This window comes from Choloepus didactylus, chromosome 4, assembly GCF_015220235.1.
Source record: "Choloepus didactylus isolate mChoDid1 chromosome 4, mChoDid1.pri, whole genome shotgun sequence".
Lineage (NCBI taxonomy): Eukaryota > Metazoa > Chordata > Mammalia > Pilosa > Megalonychidae > Choloepus > Choloepus didactylus.
In genome coordinates, this window is record NC_051310.1 from 154,222,834 (window position 1) to 154,246,510 (window position 23,677).

At 39.7% G+C, this 23,677-nt stretch overlaps 1 protein-coding gene across 1 annotated transcript; it reads right to left on the bottom strand.

Moving 5' to 3' along the window:
- Positions 1-11,153: 11,153 nt before the first annotated feature.
- LOC119532934 (olfactory receptor 6S1) lies at positions 11,154-12,146 on the bottom strand. The gene has a single exon (XM_037835165.1). It carries the CDS (start codon positions 12,144-12,146, stop codon positions 11,154-11,156), a length of 993 nt encoding a protein of 330 aa, XP_037691093.1.
- Positions 12,147-23,677: the final 11,531 nt, after the last annotated feature.

Below are 23,677 nucleotides of genomic sequence, written 5' to 3' on the forward strand. Positions count from 1 at the left end.
GGAGAACCAAAACTGGTCCTCATGTGTTGTGACGCAGTGCTGTGATGCAACTGATAGGATGAATGAGTATTCTTAAAAGAAATAGAAGGAAGAGAGTTTAGGAATCTAATTTGTTGGTTTAATGGTATGATTCGTGCTGTGGGTGAGTCAGATTCTGGGTTCAAATTCCAGACCAGCCCACCTCTCTTAACCCTCTTTCCTTCTTTAGAACCGAGAGCCTCCAGATGAAGCCAACGCTGCCAAGCTTTGGTCCGCCTAAGTTGAAGCCCCTTTCAACCTCCACCTGTTTAAGACCAGCTCGCCATCAAGTTGGCCGCTTCTGTCAAAAGATTCAGGGAGAACGAAGATGTTACCAGGGGCCGAGGGCGTCGTCAGGTTTCCGGGCCCACAATCCGGCTCTAAAGGGCTCTTCCGCTGCCGGAATAGTTTGCTCAGACAGTTGTTACCAGACGCTTTGCGCGGCAAAAATAGAGCACTTCTCTCAGAGCCACTTCCACGGAAAAGATTGGTACCTGGAGGTATGTTGGGGCCGCAATGCCAGGACCTAACCTCGTTACTGGCCCCGGCCCCTCTGTGATGACCCAGTCAGGGGATGCGGAGATGGCCCCGGCCCGATTAACAGAGCATGGGAGCGTCTTTCTTTCCGCAAGAACTTCTACCCTTCTACCCCACAGTAGGGAGAGCTGCGGGAAGTCTGCGCATTGCAAAATGACAACAACAGGAAACTTCGAGCTCAAAAGGCTTAAATATCCATTGCATCCAAAAGTGGTGTAATTGAATTATTTCCAGGAGGTCTTTTTTTTTTTTTTCCTTTTTCCCTAGAACACAATATAAAATAGTGACAGTCGTCTTACTGTTTCTGGCAAAGAATCCACCAGAGTCGTCAGGGTGTTCCCTTTGCTCACCTGGAAATGAAGGGCTATGGTGCGAAGCATGTACATCAACTTAAGAGTATGGTTATATTCCGGTTAGGGGAAATTGGCCAAACTTTTGAACTGCTGAATGACAAGCCTTTTGAATTTGCTTGTTTACCTAAACTGCCTGAGTGTGTGGAATCCTTGACAGTATTTCAGGCACGTGGCTAACTGGATCATATTTTCCTTTGTCTTTTTAGAAATTTTCTCAGAATTATGCAGACTAGACTTGAATGAAAGCAGAGAGGTAGTCAAACAGGAGCCTGTGAGAACCAGTGGAGATGGAGAGGTGTGGTGAGGTGGGGTTGGCATGGTCCCGAGATATGGTGTTTGGTGATTGCAGGGAGAGGAGAGAGAGATAATACTATGCTAGGACACCCTGGCTACCAGGTTGGTGGTCCATGCTGAAATATGATATGTCTAGCCCAGGATCTTATGTTTGCTGGTGGCCGAGTGACTACCAGTGGAGACCCCAGTAAGAAGTTGATTATAAAGTCCTGGGATTCAGGAAAATGATCTCAAGTAAAGAAAGAAACTTTAGGAATAAAAAACACAGAGCCACAGAACAGTGGCTAACACTGGTTTAGGCAGGAATCCACAGGGAAGAGCACTCACAGAGGAAGTATTTAAGGAGAGGGCCTTGATGAGCACCCATGTTTAAAAAGCATACAGCAGAGTAGTCGTGAGTGGAAGGATTGGAGAAGGAAGCATTACAGAGGTCACTTGATCAAATGACTGATTTGAAAATTCAGAGGCCATTAACAATCTTTGCCAGCATTTGAAGCAGAAAGTTTAAGGAAGAGTGACAGGGCTGGATGGGTTGAAGAATGAGGGGAATGTAGATAAATCTCTTTTAGAAGCTTAGCTGTGAAGGGAAGGACCTGGACAAGCCCATGCCTGGCTCAGACTCTGAGTCTGAGTTTTGGAATCATCTAGCTCCATGATTCTTTGGTAAATCTTCTCTTTTCCTGTTCCAAAACACCTGGGCAAAGGCACTTTGGGTCACCAAAAGTGAGATCCTTGGCCTGGGTGCATAAGGGTGTTTTCCACCAGCCCAGATAATAATGGCCCCAATCCTTCTTCAATTACATCTTACGAGCCAGAAATACTGGTGTGGACTCTGCAATCAAGACAGCAAGAACTCAGCAACACTTGAGAAAACTGCACAGGGAAGCTAATGAAAGAGGAAGAGCTCCTGGTCTGAGGAGGAAGACAAAGCAAGGAAAGCTAGTTTTGAAAAGCAGGAGGAATAGGCTAAAGATGATCTTAGGGAGAGAGGTGGGGCTTCAAAACCCAAGTAAGATCTTTCGATCTTTAAGAAAATTCTGTCCATTGACAACCAGATAGGAAGCATCTGGCTGAAGATTCAGCAGGCACTGTTTTGTTATAGTGGAAGGAGTTTGAACTCTACCACTGGTCTCTACCTGAGTAGAGAAGTGCCAGCTTCCATAGCTGTCTGAGTTTTGGAGTCTGTTTTACTGCTGTCACCTCTGACAAGTAATTTTGTTTATTCTCAGGGCTGAGAATCACCAACTCATCCTATTAACTGGGGAGAATTAAGGGTCACAAAAAGATCTGAGCCCTGGAAAACCTTAACATCTGCACTCCCAGTTCCTTAAACTTTTCTGTATTGTAAAATCTTGAAGTGTTTCAGAAATATGGAATGCAGGAAAAAAAATGATCTGAGGAGATATCTATGTGCAGAGTTTCACAAAATCATAGTTTTCCTGTTTTGGGAATCTTTAAAGAGAGATTTGGCTATGTAGAGCTGCTAAACTTATCTGCACCAAGCACCACTCAGCCAGTAGTGCTAGGGCCTGAACAATCTCAGCTAGAGCTGTTAGGCTGTGTCTTTTGCAATCACTATACACTCCCATGTTGATATGGGCCTCTAGTAATCTACACCCTTAAATCATGCAATTGTCCCCAGCAAATCACTAGTGAGCATGGCTATTTGATATTCTTTTAAATCTCTTGTCAATTGTCCCTCCGACAAATATCAATGTGCTGAGATTTTGCTTCTGTGTGGCAAGGAAACAAGCTCAAGTATGACCCAGTCTTTGTCTTTAAGGGGCTTGAAAACTAGTTGGGACAAGGGAAACAAAATGAAGCAGTTTATTATTGCAGGAGAAGTATATCAGTTAGGGTTCAATCAAAGAAGGGGAAACCACTACAAGTGAAACTGAATAAGACATTTACTATACGAATTAGTGTGGCAGCCCAATGCCCAGGCCCCCTCCTAAGAGCCTATGACAGACCTGTTTTAGTCAAGGACAAAGGTCAAGACAGTAAACAGTCTTCAGGGGGGTAGCGAGGCTGTAATTACAGATGTATAAAATAGCATTGATCATATCTTAGTCTTAACCACTAACCTTAGTAAAACATCAGGACTTTTGGCCTTTTTAATGATTATACTAGAGACCCAATGTCCTCAAACTATATGGAATGTCTTTGTTCTGAAATTATACATTGCCTTGTGCATTTCTGTTCCCTTTTGTGGCATGCTAAACATCTGGCTGGCTGTCACTAGAAAACTTCTCCTGTTAGTAAGATCCAATAAACCCATGTCTGCTTCTGTGCCTGCAGTGTTTTTTGGTCTCACTGTAGCCCCCCCCACCCCCCACCCCCACCCCACCTATGCTCTGCAAGAACTGGGCCTGGGCTTGAGCAATTAGCTTTCACATAATTTGGGGAGCTTGTAAAAAAGTCTGTGTAAGGCTCTTGTCCCTATGTCTGGTATTGGATCTGAATTCTCTGATACTCACCAGGCAAGTAGTTATGAAAGAAAGGTGGACATGAAGTGGGGGGAGAAACCTCACTGATGTGGCCACCTTGTAGGAGAAACTGTAGGAGAAGGATGTAGTACCCTTCATCATAGAACTACACATGCAATTGACCCAGGACTTGGAGCAGCTGAAGGAGGAGATCCATCCACACTAGAGGAATTGTGGGCCTACTGAAGTCCCATGCACATAATGAGTTTTTAGGTACAACACTGTGCCAGTTTGGATGCATTATGTCCCCCAAAACTCCATGTTCTTTGATGCAATCTTGTGTGGACAGACATATTAGTGTTGATTAGATTGGAATTCTTTGATTGATTATTTCCATGGAGATGTGAATCAACCAAGTGTGGGTGATAACTCTGACTGGATAATTTCCATGGAGGTGTGGCTCTGCCCATTCAGCTTGGGCTTTGACTGGTTACTGGAGCACTATATAAGTTCAGACAAAAGGAGTGAGCTTGCTCCAGCAAAGAGGGACACTTTGAAGGGCTCACGGGAGCTGAGAGAGGAGCTGCAGCTTACAGAGACATTCTGCAGATGGCCTTTGCAAGCAGACTTTTGCTCTGGAGAAGCTAAGAAAGGACAAATGTCCTGAGAGCAATGGAGAGTGACATTTTGAAAGGAGCTGCAGCCTAGAGAGGAACATCCTGGGAGAAAGCCATTTTGAAACCAGAACTTGGAGCAGACGCCAGCCATGTGCCTTTCCAGCTAACAGAGGTTTTCTGGATTCTATTGGCCATCCTCCAGTGAAGTACCTGTGCCAGTCTGAATATAGTGTGTCCCCCAAACGTCATTATCTTTGATGTAATCTTGTGTGGACAGACGTTATCAGTGTTGATTAGATTGTAATTCTTTGAGTGTTTCTTTGGAATGCACCCCACCCAGCTGTGGGTGATGACTCTGATTGGATAATTTCCATGGAGGTGTTGCTCCACCCATTTGGGGTGGGTCTAAGTTGATCAGTGGAGCCATATAAATGAGCTGACATAACAGAAGGAACTCAGTGTAGCTGTGAGTGATGTTTTGAAGAGGAACTACAGCTAAGAGGGACACTTTGAAGAAAGCACAGAAGCTGCAGATGAGAGACATTTTGAACACAGCTGTTGAAAGCAGACTTGCTCCAGAGAAGTTGAGAGAGGACAAATATCCCTAGTGCAACTAAGAGTGACATTTTTGAGGAACTGCAACCTAGAGTGGAGCGTCCTGGGAGAAAGCCATTTTGAAACCAGAACTTTGGAGCAGATGCCAGCCATGTGCCTTCCCAGCTAACAGAGGTTTTCCGGACACCATTGGCCATCCTCCAGTGAAGGTACTTGATTGCTGATGTGCTACCTTGGACACTTTATGGCCTTAAGACTGTAACTATGTAACCAAATAAACCCCTTTTATAAAAGCCAATCCATCTTTGGTGTTTTGCATTCCAGTTGCATTAGCAAACTAGAACAGTACCTGCTTGTCGATGCATTACCTTGGACACTTTATGGCCTTAAGACTGTAACTGTGTAACCAAACAAACCCCCTTTAAAAAAGCTAATCTATTTCTGGTGTTTTGCAAAAGGGCAGCATTAGCAAATTGGAAAAAACACCCAAAGTATGATCCATGAAAGAAAAAAATTGGTAGATTGAACTTTATTAAAACTTAAAACTGCTCTGTGAAATATACTGTTAAGAAAGAATGAAGACACAAACCACAGACTGGGAGAAAATATTTGCAAAACACATATCTGATAAAAAGTTAGACCCAAAGTATACAAAGACCTCTTAAAACTGAACAATAAGAAAACAAATAACCCAATTAAAAAAGGGCAAAGAGATGAGCAGACATCTCACCAAAGAAAATATAAAGATGTCATCAAGGAATTGCAGATTAAAACAAGATGCCACAACACACGTATTATAATGGCTAAAATCCAAAAATATGTATGCTATCAGATGAAGGGGAAAATACAGAGCAAAGGGAACAGTTATTCATTACTGCTGGGAATGAAAAATGATAAACTACTTTGAAAGACAGTTTAGCTTTTGCTTTCACAAAGCTAAACCTAGTCTTACCATGAAATCCAGCAGCTGTGCTCCTGGGTATTTACCCAATTGAATTGAAAATTTATGGCCATTCAAAAACCTGCATGCAAGCCTTCAAAGCAGCTTTATTCATAAATGCCAAATACTGGAAGCAATCAAGATGTCCTTTAATAGGGAAATGGATAAATAAACGATGGTAATCCATATAGTGGAATATTATTCAGCAATAAAAAGAAATGAGCTATGAAACCATGGATAGACATGGAGGAACTTTAAAAGCATATTGCTAAAGGAGAGGATAAACCTGCTTATAATCGCACCTAAGAGTCTCCCCCTGAGTACTGAGATGTGGCTGTTTCTCTCTAGCTAAGCCAACTTAGCAGGTGAGCTCACTGCCTTCCCTCCTATGTGGGATCTGACTCCCAGGGGTGTAAATCTCCCTGGCAAAACAGGATATGACTCCCGGGGATGAATCTGGACCAAACATCATGGGATTGAGAACATCTTCTCAACCAAAAGGTGGATGTGAAATGAAATGAAATGAAGTTTCAGTGACTGAGAGATTCCAAATGGAGTTGAGAGGTCACTCTGTTGGGCATTCTTATGCACTATATAGAAAACCCATTTTAGGTCTTAATACATTGGAATAGCTAGAAGTAAATACCTGACTATCAAACTACAACCCATTAGCCTTGACTCTTGAAGATGATTATATAGCAATGTAACTTACAAGGGGTGACAGCATGATTGTGAAAGCCTTGTGGATCATACTTTCTTTATCCAGTGTATGGATGGATGAGTAGAAAAATGGGGACAAAATACCAAATGAAAAATAGTGTGTGGGGGAGATGATTTGGGTGTTATTCATCCCTTTTATTTTTTATTTGTATTTTTACTTTTTCTGGTACAAGGAAAATGTTCAAAAAGTAGATTGGGGTGATGAATGCACAACTATGATGGTACTGTGAACAATTGATTGTACACTTTGTATGATTGTATGGTATGTGAATATATCTCAATAAAATTGAATTAAAAACTGAATTAAAAAAAAGCATATTGCTAAGTGAAAGAAGCTAGTCTGAGAAGGCTATAAATTTTATATTTCCAACTATATGACATTCTGGAAAAGGCAAAACTACAGAGAGAGTAAAAAGATCAGTAGTTACCAGTATCTTGGGGGAGGGATTTGAATAGATGTTTCAAGAATGAAGATATATGATTAGCAAATAAGCACATTAAAAGATTCTCAATATCATTAGTCATTAGGGAGATGCAAATTAAAACTACAGTGAGGTGTGGTGGGTATATGGAACACTATGTACTATCAGCTCAATTATTCTGTAAGCCTAAAACTATATTAACAAATAAAGTCTATTAATTATTTTTACAAAACAAGCTTGCATCTGTATAATAGATTCCTATACACTATGAAAAATAATCCACAACCCTCCCTCTCTAACTAAGCCACTTTGGCATGTGATCTCACTGCCCTCCCCCCTATGTGGGAACTGATTCCCAGGGATGTAAATCTCCCTGGCAATGCAGGATATGACTCCCGGGGATGAATCTGGACCCAGCATCATGGGATTGAGAGCATCTTCTTGACCAAAAGAGGGATGTGAAATGAGACAAAATATAGCTTCAGTGGCTGAGAGATTTCAAATGAAGTCAAGAGGTCACTCTGGTGGACATTCTTATGTACTATATAGATAGCACTTTTTAGGTTTTATTGTATTGGAATAGCTAGAAGTAAATACCTGAAACTACCAAACTCCAACCCAGTAGCCTTGACTCTTGAAGACAATTGTATAACAATTAGCTTACAAGAGGTGACAGTGTGATTGTGAAAGCCTTGTGGATTGCACTCCCTTTATCCAGTGTGAGGATGGATGAGTAGATAAATGGGGACAAAAGCTAAATGAAAAATAGGGTGGGAGGGGGAGATGATTTGGGTGTCCTTTTTATTTTTATTTTTTATTCTTATTCTGATTCTTTCTGGTATAAGGAAAATGTTCAAAAAAAGTTTGGGGTGATGAATGCACAACTATATGATAGTATTGTACACCATGGATGACTTTATGGTATTTATGTCTCAATAAAACTGAATTTTTAAAAAAAATCCACACAGTATAATGCCACTCAGAAATAAAAAGGGAATGAACACCCACAACAACACAGACAAATTTCAAAATAATGATATTTAATTATTATATAAATGATTTCATTTATATAAAATGCCAGAATATGCAAACTAATTGTGCTATTTACTGCTATGTAACAAATCACTCCAAAGCCTACTGACTTAGAATGACAACATTTATTATCTCAAAGTTTCTGAGGGTAAGGAATTTGAGTGCTGCTAACTGGATCCTTTGTTTCAGCATCTCCCCCAAGCCTAAATTTAGGGTGTCAGGGCTGTGGTCTCATCTGAAGGCTCAACTGGGGAAGGATCCACTTCCAAGCTCACTCACATGGTTGTTGGGAGGATTCATTTTCTCCCTGGCTGTTGGGCTCAGTTTCTTTGCTTACATGGGCCTCATGATTAGGGCAGTTCACAGCATGGCAATTTGCTTTACCAGAGTGAGCAGGCAAGAACGAAAGAGAGCAAGAAGGAGTGAGCAAGTTGGAAGCCACATTCTTTTGTAACCTAGTCTTGGAGGTGTCATCCCATCACTTTTGCTGTGTTTTGTTCATCAGAAGCAGGTTACTAGGTCCAGCCTACACTCAAGTGGAGAGTAATACACAAGAACATGAATACCAGAAGTTGAAGATAATTGGAGTCCATCTTAGAATGCTGCTTGCTACATTAATCTATCCTGACAGAAAGTATATCAATAGCTACCTGGGAGCAGGGTGGTATGAGAAGGGATGGGAGAGAAAGATTATAAAGTGGCATGAGAAAACGTTTAGAAGTGATAAATTGTTCACTATCTTGATTGTGAAGATGGTTTCATGGTTGTGTTTGTATTGTCAAAACTTATCAAATTGTACACTTTCAATTAGTGCAATTTATTGTGTTTCAAGTGTACCTCAATAAAGTTATTTTTAAAACTATAAGTAACTGGGTGTTAATTGGGTCATTGTGTGTAGGGGCAAGATAGATAATTTCAAAGGTAAGGAGGGGGCAAATCCTAGTGAGCCTTCCCTGTCTTACCAAAAGTTTTGAATTTATGCTATGGTTTGTGAGGATCTACTGAGGGTGATAAAATTATTAGATTTGCATTCTGTAAAGATCACCTAATCAGAAGGGTGGAGGGTAAATTGAAGGGAAGCCCAGCTGGAGATCAGTTTGGAAATATTCCAAGGGTGCAAAAGGTAGATGGTTTAAGGTAGTAGCAGTGAGAGTGCACAGGGTTCCAATTTGAGAGTAGATAGGTAAGTAGAATATACAAATATTAGAGACTAGTGGTGGGGTTGAGTTAAGGAGAAGGGCATATCCAGGATATGTGCCAGATCTCAAAAGTTAGGTGTTGTGCTTGGCAGTGCTGCTCATCCAGATACGTGAACAGAAAGAGTAGGAGATGCAATGTCACTTACTCATTCAACTACTTTTATTGAGCATATTTTAAGGCTAGGCTTTAAGCCAAGAACTGCAGATGCAAAGACCTACAAGGCATAGTCTGCCTTTACACTCGAGAGAGGCATATTGAAAAATAAACAAGAATCTAGTGCAGTGATAAATGCTAGGACAAAGCTATGTAAAGTGGTTGGTGGGAAATGAATACATGTAATTCTGTCTGAGGTGAGGGGTGACACTTTCCAGAAATGCTGTAAACTTTTATATGAATTATTCTCTTTTCCCTGTAGCTGAGATGGACTTCAAGTTTCTGTGCTCCATGAAACCAAGGGTTTATAAAAGCAATACTGCATTTCCTTTCCTAGGAAACACTTCTAAATCACTCCAGAGTGGTCCTTTTTTCCCCTCAAACCACTGAGCATTCCTTCTATTCCTTTAGTAATCACTGAGAAATCTTTCTGGATAGAAATAGTGTGTGTTTGTATGTATTGCTAATGGAACTAGATGAACACATTACTATTTTCAGTGCACACTGAAGCTTTGTGACCATTTAATGTTCAGTTTGCCAATTTTCAGCACTATCCATACCTTCATATTTAATTGTTTTCCTGTGTTGTCCCTATGTATATAAATGTACTCCAACATGGCATCAAATTCTGTTTTATGAACCTTTGAAAAGTTCTCTAATAAGAGAATACACCAAGAGCAATGAAATCAATTTTCACATGGTCTCCAATGAGGTTTTGTAAGCCCCCTTCTCTCTTGAATTATTACTTGTTTTTTTTAAATTTTCTCCTGTAAAGTCTAAGCTGCTTGACATTAAGAACCATTTCTTATTCATCTTAGTATATAGTAGTCTGTTACAGTATCCAATAACGGTGCTTAATAGACCTTTGTTGAATGAACAAATGACTGAATAATGAATAATGTTTGTCTCCAAGATTTCCAAGGACACTACAAATAGGACACCCATTTGCCTTTCAAATATCCAATGAGGTAGATAAAATGTACCACAAAGTCTGATTCTTGGTAGGTACAGCAGTATTTGGCATTCTTAGCTATGTAATATTAAAGCTCCTCATTCCAATCCCAAGTTTACTGAAAACAAAAGAAGATTTAAAAGAATATATAAGAATGTAAAAATATGGACAGGTGAAAAGAACACAGTCCAATGACAAGATGACTGGAGATGGCTTTAATTTTTGTAATAAAATGCAAATTAGAAAAACGCTTTAAATACTACTGTTCATTAAATTACTCATGGATTTGCTTTTCCAAATGCACTTGGAATTACCATGAAGAAGTGAATAAATCCTTTATTAAATTTGTTTTGCCTATTTTACACCTCATAGTAAATGCAAATTTGTTTTTGGACACTATATACAAAAATATCCAGATAATCTATTTATTTTTGTTTCTTTTTATGCTCATATGGAAATTTTTCTTAAAATTCTCAATTTGTGTAAACAATTGCAAGTCTACATTGAAACTTTTAATCAGTTTTTAACTTTTGGGGGGGAGTCAACAAATTCCTCTAAGAATTGGATCAAAGCTATGGATCCTTTTCTCAGAAAAAAAATGGATATATGCTCAAATACATAAACTTTTCATAGCCATGGGGCTTATAAATTTTCTGAAACCTATCCACAGACTCACCAGGTGACCATGAACCCTTAGGTTAAGGTATCACAGTATGGAGGTCCTTATGATGATATTACAATATATGAATAATCATATGTATGATATATAAACAAGGAATTTTCTCTGAGAAAAGAGGGTAGATTTGATGACTTTAGAGATCTTGGTGTTCTAGAATTCAGCTATGCAGTGACATTCATGATGAAAATGGGAAGGAGAGTGGCGTTGGAGAAGGCTTGGACTCAAGACTTGTCACTGTGCCCCATCACTTTCACCTTAGTGTTTTTTTTTATTGAAATTCTTAGCAAGTAAAAGATACTCCAAACAGTCTGCTACCATTTTCTTAAACATGTCCTTCAAAGCTTCCTTGACTAGCTCATTGCGCAAAGCATAGATGAATGGATTCAGCAGTGGTGTCACAAATGTTGTTACCACTGTTACCGCCCAGTTTGTGCCCACAGAGCCACTCTGAGATGGCCGTACATAGAGAAAGATGGCACTTCCGTAGAAGAGGGTCACCACCATCAAGTGTGAGGTACAGGTGGAGAAGGCCTTCTGACGGCCTGAAGCTGAGGGGATGCGCAAGACAGCCAGGACTATGTGGCCATAGGACGCAGCAGTAATCATCAGTGAGGATACAATGACAACAGAGGCCAGGACAAAGTCAGTCTCTTCCAGCTTCTTGGTGTTGATGCATGCCAGGCGGAGCAGAGGGCCACTGTCACAGAAGAAGTGCTGTACCACAGTATCCTGCCCACAGAAAGGAAGCAAGGCCACAGCCACTGTGGGTCCAAGCACAGGGAGGAGTCCCCCCACCCAGCAGGCCAGGGCCATGCGAAAGCACACAGCCCCACTCATGAGCAATGTGTAGCGCAGAGGGTGACAGATGGCCAGGTAGCGATCCACAGACATGACAGCCAACAGTAGGAATTCAGAGGCGCCAAGAAAAAAGTAAAAATAGAATTGGGTTATGCATGCAGCAAAGGAAATAGTGTGCTGTCTTAAGAGGAAATTGCTCAGCATCTTGGGAATAATAACAGAAGTGAGCAGGATCTCCATGCAGGACAGATTGCCCAGAAAGAAGTACATGGGAGTTTGCAAGCGAGTATCAGCTCCTACCACCCTCACGATCAACACATTGCCTGTCAGAGTCAGCAGATAGACTAGAAGGAATACAGAAAACACTTCTGCTTTCGTGCTGTTGAGATGTGGGAAGCCTGCCAGGATGAACTCTGTCACACCATTGCTCTGGTTCCTACCAGGAAACATTATCTTTCCCACCTGTACAACAATATGAACATGATCCTGATGAGAGAAGTTTCACTCCTGAATCATCCTGAAATTTATTTTAACATGATATGGGCTACAAATCCCTCCATTTCTCCAGTTACAAATTCTGTTAAGATTTGAAGCCCCTGGGGTGCTAGAGAGGCTTTTCTACAAAGGATACATAAAACTTAAATAGGAAAATGCCAGGAGCCTCCATCTTGACAACTCAGATCTTAAATGTTGATACCTCATTGTTATAATAAGGATATCACTGATCATCTGAATTGAACAAAGCTATCAGGAAAAAAATTATTTTGTGAAAAATATGATTCCAGAACTTGAGCCAAACTGTGTGGCTTTGCATTCCAGCATCTCCACTTAATAGCTGAGTGGCCTTGACAACATTTACTTAATCTGTATTTCTCATGTGTAAAATGTTGTAAGGAATAAGTTAAATAATAATGCAAAAGACTTAGAGTTCCTGGCACATAATAAGTGGTCAGTAAATGCTAGCTGATAAATGATGTGGCACAGAAAACCTTGGGCTATAAGTTATTGCATCAGACTCTAGCCTTTTCTACTACCTTTGGAAGACTCTTAATGAATCCAGCACTTATTTATCCTTCAATCATTTAGATACGATGTGAAAATACTCCTCTCATGGAGACATTGAGTTTCCCCAGCAACACAATGTTCTAACTGAACTCAGCTTGCCACAAATTGCTTGCTGTTCTAAAACAAGTTGTGCCAAGTGAAAAAGGGAGAATAGGAATAAACTACATTGGTTCAGTCAGTTACTCAGTCACATACATATACTTAGCTAAGTATTCTGGGGAATGTTAAGATGAATTCTTTAAGCTTTTCAGTCCATGATATTTGCTCTATTGAACTACTATTAGTATTCAATATTGGCTTAAGTTCTCCCAGTTATGAGGAACCACTGCCATTTAGAAGAACCAAATTAATGATACTCTGAACCTTTGTTCTAAAACTGCCTCTGTTATTAGAGGCATTAATTAGATTAAACTGATCCCATTTAGCCATGAGAATTGAACTTAGAGACCTTTGGTTCTCTCTCAGCCCTCTTGTTTCTTAGCACACCTCAACAGCCTTTGTTCCTAGCAAACATTCAATTCTTTACTTAAAATTTCTCACCTGTGGGACTGTCCTGAATTAGGAAATTTTGTGTACCTTTTGTCTAGGGTAAAGCAGTTCTATTGTCATTCTCCCCAGGAATTCATTCAAAGCCTCATCTCCCCCCAGCTTCTATAGAAATTTCCCTATGGTAGTAAAATCATTAAATTTTTTGCCCTATGCTTATCGTTTACCAGGTGCTGTACTGCTGATTCAGAGATAAAGGAGATATTGTCACTAACCTTCTGTAGGTTACTGCCTAATGAGAATGACAGAAAAGTTAACATGCATGATATGTAGACTTTTGAAGGTAAACATGGGATGCTAAGGGAGCACACAGAAAGGGAAACAACACAAGAGAGAGACAGAAAGGATTCTGGAGGGAGGTGATGCCTAAAATAAAGACTAGAAAATGAGAAGGTATTTGAGAGGAGGCAAGGGAGGGTATTCAATGGAAGAAGAGCAGCATGTGAACATAGTACATTCAGGCTGAAGCACAGCATACAAGGAGAGGAGTGGAATGACTCTTCCCATCCCTCTCTTGCTCTCTGTGAAAACACTTCCACTGAACTGACCCTAAACAATATCTTAAATGAGAAGAAGGGCTCTGATCCTAAACATGGAAAGATTTCCTTACCTAGTGCTGTATGTCCCTAAGGTTTCCCAAAAGGTGGGGGTTACCCTGCAGGAGAAGGAGGCCATAATTCTCTTTTCCTTTTTCTGACTCAATGTCCTGCTCTGTCCTGGAGTCCTTCCCACATCTTATTCTGTGAGGTTGTGACAGTGGCCTGACATCTTTGGAATTCCTGAGCAGTTGAAAAATCTGCTTCTCCTCTTGTGCTTTCCTCCCAGGTATAGATCTTCAGATGCTGTTCTTCTGCCTTGTGAACAAAGGGCAAGGGTGCTTTCTTGTCCCAAGGAGGCTGTGTCACCCTGCCCTTTCTTGTAGCCCTGAGCAGGTCACCCATCAGGACCCACCCTTCCCTCTCTCAAGAAAGAATGTCTTCTGTAGTGTGATCACTGACTTAGGCTTGAGCAGGCATAATTCAAGTGAAGAGAAATTATCTTGCAATGCTTCCAGGATCACAGATACGTCATTACAAGGACAATATGGGAGTGGAAGGCAAGGGAAAGAATATGGAGAGGTAAAGCCGTTCATGTCCTATCACAGAAAGACAGCACACTTACCTGTAGTTCGTTTAGCCTCTAATGGTTGAAAAACATTCACTTTTTTGCTGATGGATTTTATATCAAACTCAATTTTCCTGTTTTAGATCTCGTTCCCCCTGGCTCCCAGCATTAGCCTGAGAGTACAGAGAAGAGTAATTCTGAAGAAGGCATTGGTTTCAAATCAATCCCTTTATTGAAAAGCAAAATCTTTCATGCATAACTTCTATTTCCAGAGGAGATAACCTCAAATGAGGATTGATCTGGGAATTAGGGTTCTAGCTAACAGCAGTGTTTTCTGGAGAAAAGCACTTCCCAGATGGTGAGTAGATAAAATCAAAATACAGAGAGAGAGAAAATAATTTCTAAGAAATGCAGGGAAGATTTGTAATTCAGTGGAATTTTCCTAGTCTCCATGCCTCACAAATCTAAAAAGGAAGATGGTCCTTCATTCAGCAGAGTGACTGGAAATGTTTGTGTCTTCATCTGTCAACAATCCCAAATCAGGCAGCTGCAAAAGAAAAGTACAGGGGCAAGAACAATGAGAACGAGGAAACACGGAGTTTGGCCACCTGTCTCCTGCATGGCACATGAAATATTTGCATCTCAGTTAACACAGACATTGGGTCTTCTCTCCAAGGAATTAAATGATATTGGGAATTCCTTCCTTGGCTTCTGAGTTGAGCAGAGATTGGAGCCCCAAGGGTGTGATATGATAGGGGAAGTTTCTCTGCATCACCTCTAATTTTTTCTATTTCTTCCACCTCATGGTTTGTGCTCTATTAAGAGTGTATCTAGTTCCATACACCTGAGACATTCTCTGAGTTCTGTTACATTTTTTCTATCTTTCCTATATATCTATGTATCCACTCTGTGCCCCTGACTAAAGAGTTGACGAACTCCTACTCATATTTTAAGATTCAGTTTATTCTGGTACCTATCATTTCTTCTAAGAAGCTCCACACCAATCCCATCACCCTGCCCACTCCCTAACCTGAACCATGGCAGGTTCTGCTAATCTCAATCTCAATTTAAAATTTTGTATTGTAGATTGAAAATCTCCAGGGAATTGTGCCGAATGAAAAAGACCATCACCAAGAGTGCCATGTTGCATGATTCCATTTATATAACATCTTTAAAATGGCAAAATTAAAGAACTGGATAATAGATTGGTGGTTTCCCAGCATTAGGGAAGGGGTTTGGGCAGGTAGGAGATGGATGTGGCTACAAATGTGTCCCATGAAGGATCCTTGTGGTGGTGGAAGTGTCCCCTCCCTTTGTTGTAGCAATGTCAATATCCTGGTTGTGATACTAGGCTATAGCTTTTGTTTTTGTGTTTGTTTTCATTTTGAGGTGCTGTCCCCACACCTTGAGCCATGCTCTCCTTCCTGTGGCCTGACCACATCCTCTCACTCAGCACATGCTGTCTCTATCCCTCCAGTCTAGATTGGGTTCCCCTGACACATAAGATCCTGGGCTGGCAAAATGTCTGGCTTTTTTTTAGTATAATTTTATTGAAATATATTCACATACCATACTACAATCATCCAAAGTATACAACTGTTCAGTTTCATCATATAGTTGTGCATTCAACACCATAATCAATTTTTGAACATTTTCATCACTCCAAAAACTAAAAAATGAAAATAAGAATAAAAATAAAGGTAAAAGAGAACATTCAAAGCATCCCATACCCCTCCTCCCCCATCATTTACTTTTTTTTAAGTGAGATATATTCACCTATTGTACAATCATCCAAGTGTAAAGCAATTGTTCAGTCTCATCATATAGTTGTGCATTCATCACCACAGTCAATTTTTGAACATTTTCATTACTCCAAAAAATAAAAATAAGAATAAAAGTAAAAGTAAAAAGAACACTCTAAATGTCCCATATCTCTCTCCTCCATATTATTCATTTACTTTCTGTCCCCATTTTTTCTACTTATTTGTCCATACACTGGGTAAAGGGAGTGTGAGCCATAAGGTTTTGACAACCACATGGTCAACCATATAAACTACATAGCTATACAGTTGCCCTCAAGAATCAAGGATACTGGATTGCAATTCAACAATTCCAGGTATTTCCTTCTAACTATTCTAATAAACCCAAAACTTAAAAGGGATATCTATATAATGCATAAGAGTTACCTCCAGAATGACCTCTCAACTCCATTTGAAATCTCTCAGCCACTGAAACTTTATTTTGTTTCAACTCTCCTCCCCATTTTGGACCAAAAGTCCTTCTCAATCACATGATGCAGGGTCCAGGCTCATTCCTGGGAGTCACGTTCCACATTGCCAGGGAGATTTATACCCCTGGGAGTCATGTCCCATGTAGGAGGGAGGTTGTGAGTTTACCTGCCAGGTTGACTTAGAGAGAAGCCACATCTGAGCCAAAAAAGAGGTCCTCTGAGGGGGGTGAATCCTAGGCACAATTATGAGTAGGATTAGCCTCTCCTTTGCAGTAGCAAGCTTTGTGAGGGCACTCCAGCTGTATGCAAGGCAAGGAAAAGGCTGCCGGCCATTGATTCCCTCAAGGGTGGGGGAAGGACTTTCAGACCCAGGGCTGGACATGTGTCTCTGTCAGTATTTTCTCAGTCTCTTTGTCCCTCACTGACAAGAGCCTTGAAATGTCCTCCCCTGTCCAGGGTCTTCCCAAATTGCAGGTACTTTTCACTGATGTGAGATTTTAAAATCTGTGTCCCCAGTGGGAAGGGTCCCATGTGTTGCTTCTGTACCTTACCTACATGGAGATCAAATGAGGGGGACGGGAGATGACCAGCTGGTCTGGGACAGAAAATTTCTACCTGATATTTCTTACCTTTCTTCAATTCAGCATTTGCAGGATCTTACTCCATTCTATATCCTCCTCCAGAGTTTCAAGCAGTTCAGAATTGTCCTTTTTTTCAATGAATCTCTGGAGAGAAATTTTCAGTAGCTATTTACATCACTATGTTGATGATGTCACTCTCTGGACTATAGTTTTGGGAGGTGTTACCATTGGGGGAAAGTGGGTAAAGGATGCACAAGATTTCTTTCTATCATTTTTTATAACTGCATATGAATCTACAATTATTTCAAAATATAAAGTTTAATTTAAAATACTAGAATAACAAAAAAAAAAACACTTTATATTGTTACTCTGCATTCTTGTCTACATCCCCTGCCAGACCCTGAACTCACAGGAGAGGAATGGAATTTTCATGTCTGTACTTGCAGCACCAAGCACAATTCCTGGAACATATTAGGTGCTTAATAAATGGTCTGTGAATCAACTGACATGAATGCCAGACTTGGGGAGCAGCTGATCTGAGAGAAAGAGTACACAGGGTCCCTGGTACTCAGTTTGGCTTAATTCTATCCTTCCTGGCTATATCTCCTTTTTAAAGAAAAGAAACTAACTAAACAGAAGAACTGGTGAGGTATGGGAAGTGTTATCATTTTAGATAATGAGGAAAGAGTGGGAACAGAAACTGGGAGAATGATTAGACTGGTTAAGCTGAGCCAATTAAAACCAAGCTAGAAACTGTAGCTATTATTTGCTAGCTGTGGGAAGGAGGAATCTAAGCAAGGAGAGATGCATGATGTCTGATAGCTAGTGAGGTACATTAAAGCTATATATGTTTTAAAACTTTATTTGACCCATAAATATTAGTACCACTTCAGCAAGAGATGATATCAAAGTAAGGCAATTTTTTAAAACTACATAGTAATTTGCACAATTGACATCAGTTTTGGCATTCAGCTTGCAATATTTCCAAATCAATTTATTCATGGGAACTTCTAAGCTTTTGTGTAAAAGTATAGCACATTAGAAAACAGATTTTATTTATTTTTAAAACAAAAATAAAAGCAATATAACAATGTATAGATTAAAAAGTTATAGTTCCATCCTGTCCCTCTTCGGTAAGTAACCATTTTCATTACTTTATTGTGCACCCTTCCAGTGTTTCTTATGTATATACAAGTGTGCTGATTTGGAACTGTTATGTACCCCAGAAAATGCCATGTTCTCTTAGTCCATTCTTATGGGTGCAGACATATTGTGGGTGGGACTTTTGGTTAGATTGCTTCAATTGGGATGTGACCTACCCAATTCAAGGTGGGTCTTAATCCTTTACTGGAATCCTTTGTGAAGAGGATAAAAGACAGTAAAAGCCCGAGAGCTTAGGGAGAAAATGCCCAGAGACATTTGGAGACAGCCATTGAAACTAGAACCTGGAGGGAAAGGCCAGCAGACCTTGCCATGTGTCTTCCCATGTGTCAGAGGAACACCAGATGCCAGCAGCCTTTCCTCAGAGAAGGTATCTTCCTTTTGATGCCTCAATTTGGACATTTTCATGGCCTTAGAACTGTAAATTTATAATCTAATGATACCCCATTGAAAAGCCAACCCATTCTGGTTTATTGCAGCTTTAGCAAACCAAAACAGATTTTGGTACCAGAAGTGGGGTGCTGCAATTTGCAAATACCAAAAAATGCTTAACCATTTACAAATGGGTAAGGAGAAGAGTCTGGAAGAATTGTGAGATACTTGATAGAAAAGGCCTAGATTGCTTTTAAGAGAATGTTGGTAGAAATATGGATGCTAAAGGTACTTCCAATGAGGCCTTAGGCAGAAATTATGAATATGTCATTGCCAACTTGTTTTAAAATGGCAGAGAGTTTGACAAATCTGAGTACTGGTATTGGATGGAAGGGAGAGTTTGAAAGTGATGAACTGGGGTACTTAGCTGAAGAGATTTCCAAATTAAATGTGGAAAGTGTGGTCTGGCTTCTCCTTGCAGCTTATAGTAATATGTGAGAGGGAAGAAATGAGATAAGAACTGAATTGTTGGGTACAATGAGATGAGAAATTGATGGCTTGGAAAATTATGAGTTTTCAGAAAATGAGTCCCCAGACAATTGTGCCCCATGTGAGGATTTAATCAAACCTGGAACCAGTCATCCATTTTGCCACAAACCAGGGCTGGAGATGGAGTTATCCAGAAAGGATTTGTGGAAAGTCCCAATGTCTGATAGTCAGGACCCCCATGTGCTGCGTGCTAAAGTGACAAGTTTGTTGTGAGATCTGTATAAATGGAACCACTGCCAGCCTGGACTAAAAGGGACAGAAAAGGGACAGATTGAAGGAAAAATGACATCAATGGCAGAACCATGAAAGATAAGGTTTGGAGCCAAGAAACCTTGGGCCAGGAGAGTGGACCCACCTATGCAGGTGGAAAGGGTGAATTTGCCCTGTAGTTGGCAGAGGGTGGCCCTTCTGCCCCATTGTTCAGGAAGACTGTTACCACCCCAGGGCTCTCAGATGCCTGGGGAATTGAAGGGAGCTTGGCTGCCCACTTGTTCAGGAAGAATGTTGCTGCCCCAGGCATTGGAGAGGGTTGGGCAAATTCCCTGGGAATTGGGGAGACCCTGGCTACCACCCTACTCTTCTAAGTGAGTTGAGAATGTGCCTCAGAGATGGAAGAGAGTCTGGGTGCCACCCTGATGCTTGAAGAGGGTGGAGCCAAGAACATGTTGGTCTCCCCAAAGCTTGGAGATGTTGGAACCCTCATCCCAGTGTTTGGAGACAGCAGAGCCACTGTGTAAGCCCTTGGAGAGGGTGAGACTGCCACTTTCTCAAGCTCTGAGGATAAAACCTTATTCTATAAATGACTCTTATACCTTAAAATCTAATGAATTATACCCTGCATGTTTTTGGAACTGTTTGGGTCCAGTGACCCCTGTTTTCCTTTCAATTTCTCCTTATGGCAAGGGGAACATTTATTCTACCACTGTCCCTCCTTTGTATATTGGAAGCAGATAACTTGCTCTAAGTTTCACAGGTCCACAACTGGAGGGGAATTTTGCCTTAGGAAACACCGTACCTGTAACTGATTTTGATAAGACTTTGTAATTATTTACTAGTAAAATGATTTAAGCTTTTGTGATATTGTGATGGAATGAATGTATTTTGTATATGGAAAGAACATGTCTTTTTGGGGGTCTAAAGGGTGGAGTGTGCTGGTTAGGAACTGTTGTGTACTCCTGAACATGACATGTTCTTTTAATCCATTCTTGTGGGTGCAGATCTATTGTGGATGAGAGCTTTGGTTAGGTTGTTTCACTTGAGATGTGACCTACCCAATTCAAGGTGGGTCTTAATCCTTTGCTGGAATCCTTTGTGAAGAGGATTAAAGACAATAAAAGCCCAGAGAGCTTAGAGAGAAAATACCCTAAGACATTAGGGGACAGTCATGGAAACCAGAACAAGGAGAGAAGGACCAGAAGACATTGCCCTGGATGCCAACAGCCTTTCTTCAAAGAAGTTATTTTCCTCTTGATGCCTTAACTAGGACATTTTCATGGCCTTAGAACTACAAATTTGTGGCCTAGTAAAACCCCACTGAAAAAGCCAACCCATTTCTGGTATGTTGCATTCCAGAAGCTTTAGCAAACCAAAACAACAAGCAAATTCAAAATGTTTACTTATATACACAGGACTTTTGTACTCTGTTCTACACCCTGCAGATACCCTGGAAAACATTCCTTTTAAGCACAAAGAAAGCTGAAGGAAAATGCTTAAGTGAAAGAGACTTCTAGCATGAAAAATGATTTATTGAATAAATGGATTTCAACATTCTTGAGTTATATTTTTGCTTCAGTCATTGTTTGACATCTCTTTGACTTTACATCTCATCATAGTAAAACTCCTACTACAATAGAAATTATATTTAAAAATGTAATCATCACTTTGCAAATTAAGTTATAGTGAAATGATATAATATCTGACATTTGCTTCTAAATAAACTGGCGGGTATAAATAAAATTAGCTTTGTTATGAATTGATAATTCATGGAGTTGCGTGTTGGTTAAATTGTGGTTCATTATACTTTTCTATTTTAGTATGTTGGAAATTTTTCATAATGAAAAGCCACAGACATATGTAGTGATAATCTAGCATCTAATTAAAGAAGGCCTTTGGTTTTTAGAAATCCAATATTTCTTTACTTAAAAATTAATGAATGTCAAAAAATATTTCCCTGAAGATAGCACCTCTAATTCCATGAAATTAACCAGCCAGCCACTGGGGAATGTCAAATACCATGTGGGCTACTCAAAACCAGGAAATATAAGATTATAATGAACTACAAACTCCAAGAGGAATTCAACTTCTCAACAACTCCCTGCTCTCTGAACCAAAAGGAGTGGAGGTAATATAGAAACATATCCATACACTCAGAATCATATTCAGGATGCATAGACTGGGTTAAAATAACAGATTGAGTACAGAAGCCTTCTTTATTCATTATGGTAAATTCCTTTAAATAGAATAAAATTATTTTTCTTTTCCTTCTTTTGTTCCTTTTTTCTATTCTGATTTTAAATAAGTTGAGTCTATAACATAGGAATCCAAGAAAGAGTGTCATCACCAAATATTATAATAAAAAGTAATTCTTAGAAAATAATTAGCAGATGGAATTGAATGTACAAGAACAGACAAATACAGTGTCTAAAATACAAGCAGGAATTATCTACTCCACAGTCCTTCATTCATACATTTGAACTGACTCCCAAACATCACCCAGCTTTAAGTATAACCACAGTGTAAATGAGAAGGATAAAAATGAACAAATAGAACAAGCAATCTTTCAGAAAACTATACTTAAAAGGAAAACATATTTAAAATTTGAAATTCACATCCATTCCTGTGGATGTGAATCCACTGTAAATAGGGTCTCCTGCAGATGTTATTTTAGTTAAGGTGTGGCCCAAATGAATGTGGTTGGACCTCAATCCAAATTACTGGAGTCCTTTAAAGGCAGAAGAAATTCAGACATAGAGAAAGAGAGAAGCCCAGAAGCTGAAATCAACAGAACTGGGAAGAGAAAAAAGAGGCATAACTGTGTGACACAAGGCAGGGATTCAAGCCAAGGAACCCCAAGGCTTATGGCAAGCTGGAACTAGAATGTTACCAACCCTGGAAAAAGGAAAGCCTTCTGGCTTCTGAAACTGTGACACAATAAATTCCCACTGTTTAAACCAACACATTGTGTGGTATTTACAGCCTGGAAAACTGATACACTTATCAATTATACAAGAGACTTGGCAAAAGACAATATTTTAGAACAAAAAACTAAGGTATGAAATATGAGAGAAATGTAGAGACATGGAAGTTAAATCCAGAATGTCTGATACGTATGAGGTGGGAACTTCAGAAAATAACAAAAATGAAGATGAAACAATCAAAGAAAGGACAAAAGATGAGTTACTATAATAAAGAAAGGCAAAAGTTTGCAAATTGAAAGAGAAAATCCTGTGCTGACAGTATTGAATACAAACATAGCCACAGCTATAGACATCTTGGCAAAATTTTTGAAGTCCAGGGATAAAAAGGAAAAACCTAAAAGCTTAATTGAAGTCTTTTTCTAAGTGCTTATAGGGAAAATCAGCTTGACAGATGACAACTTTAGGTACCAAGAAACATGTAACATCTTCAAAATTATGAGGGAAAATAACTTTGAGCCTAGACTTCCAGTTTCAACTTAAATAGAAATTCAACAAGGCTAAATTGAAGGCATTTAGAGATATGCTATGATTAATACCTCTAGTTCCAAAGATGCATTCTAAGATAATTACTCAAGATTGTACTGCTGAAGATGAAAAATGGATCCAAAAAGCAGTAAGACACACAATAAAGTCATGAACAAAGAAAGCAGGAGAAATTAGATATAAATCTAAAGAATTGTTGGGACATTATTCTTTTAATATACTGTGAATTCAATTTTAACAGTTTCCTTAAGTATTTCATTTATTTTAATAAAGGAGATTGGTTATAGTGTCACATAAGAGGAATAAAAAAACAATGACTTGGAAATAAAATCCAATCAAAATGTGAAGATGGTGGAAGGAATAAGGAACTGAAATATAAAGTATTCCTCTTTTATTCTGTTGTAAAATTAACATCTGTGGATGCTGGTAGAAACTATTCATTTATATATGCATTTAAAATATAAGGAGAAATTCCACTTCTGGCCATGATGGGGAACAGGGGCTAGATTTACCTTCATTTAGACAACTGGAAAATAAACAAAACGTATGAAACAATAGTTGTCAGGCTGTTCAGGATTTTGATCCCTAGGAGGAGAAAAAGAAAAGAGATGAGTCCTATAATTTCTCCGACTTTCTATCTAAATGCAGTTTCTAGCTTCAGCCACAGAGAGGAGCAACCCAAACAGACTCAGC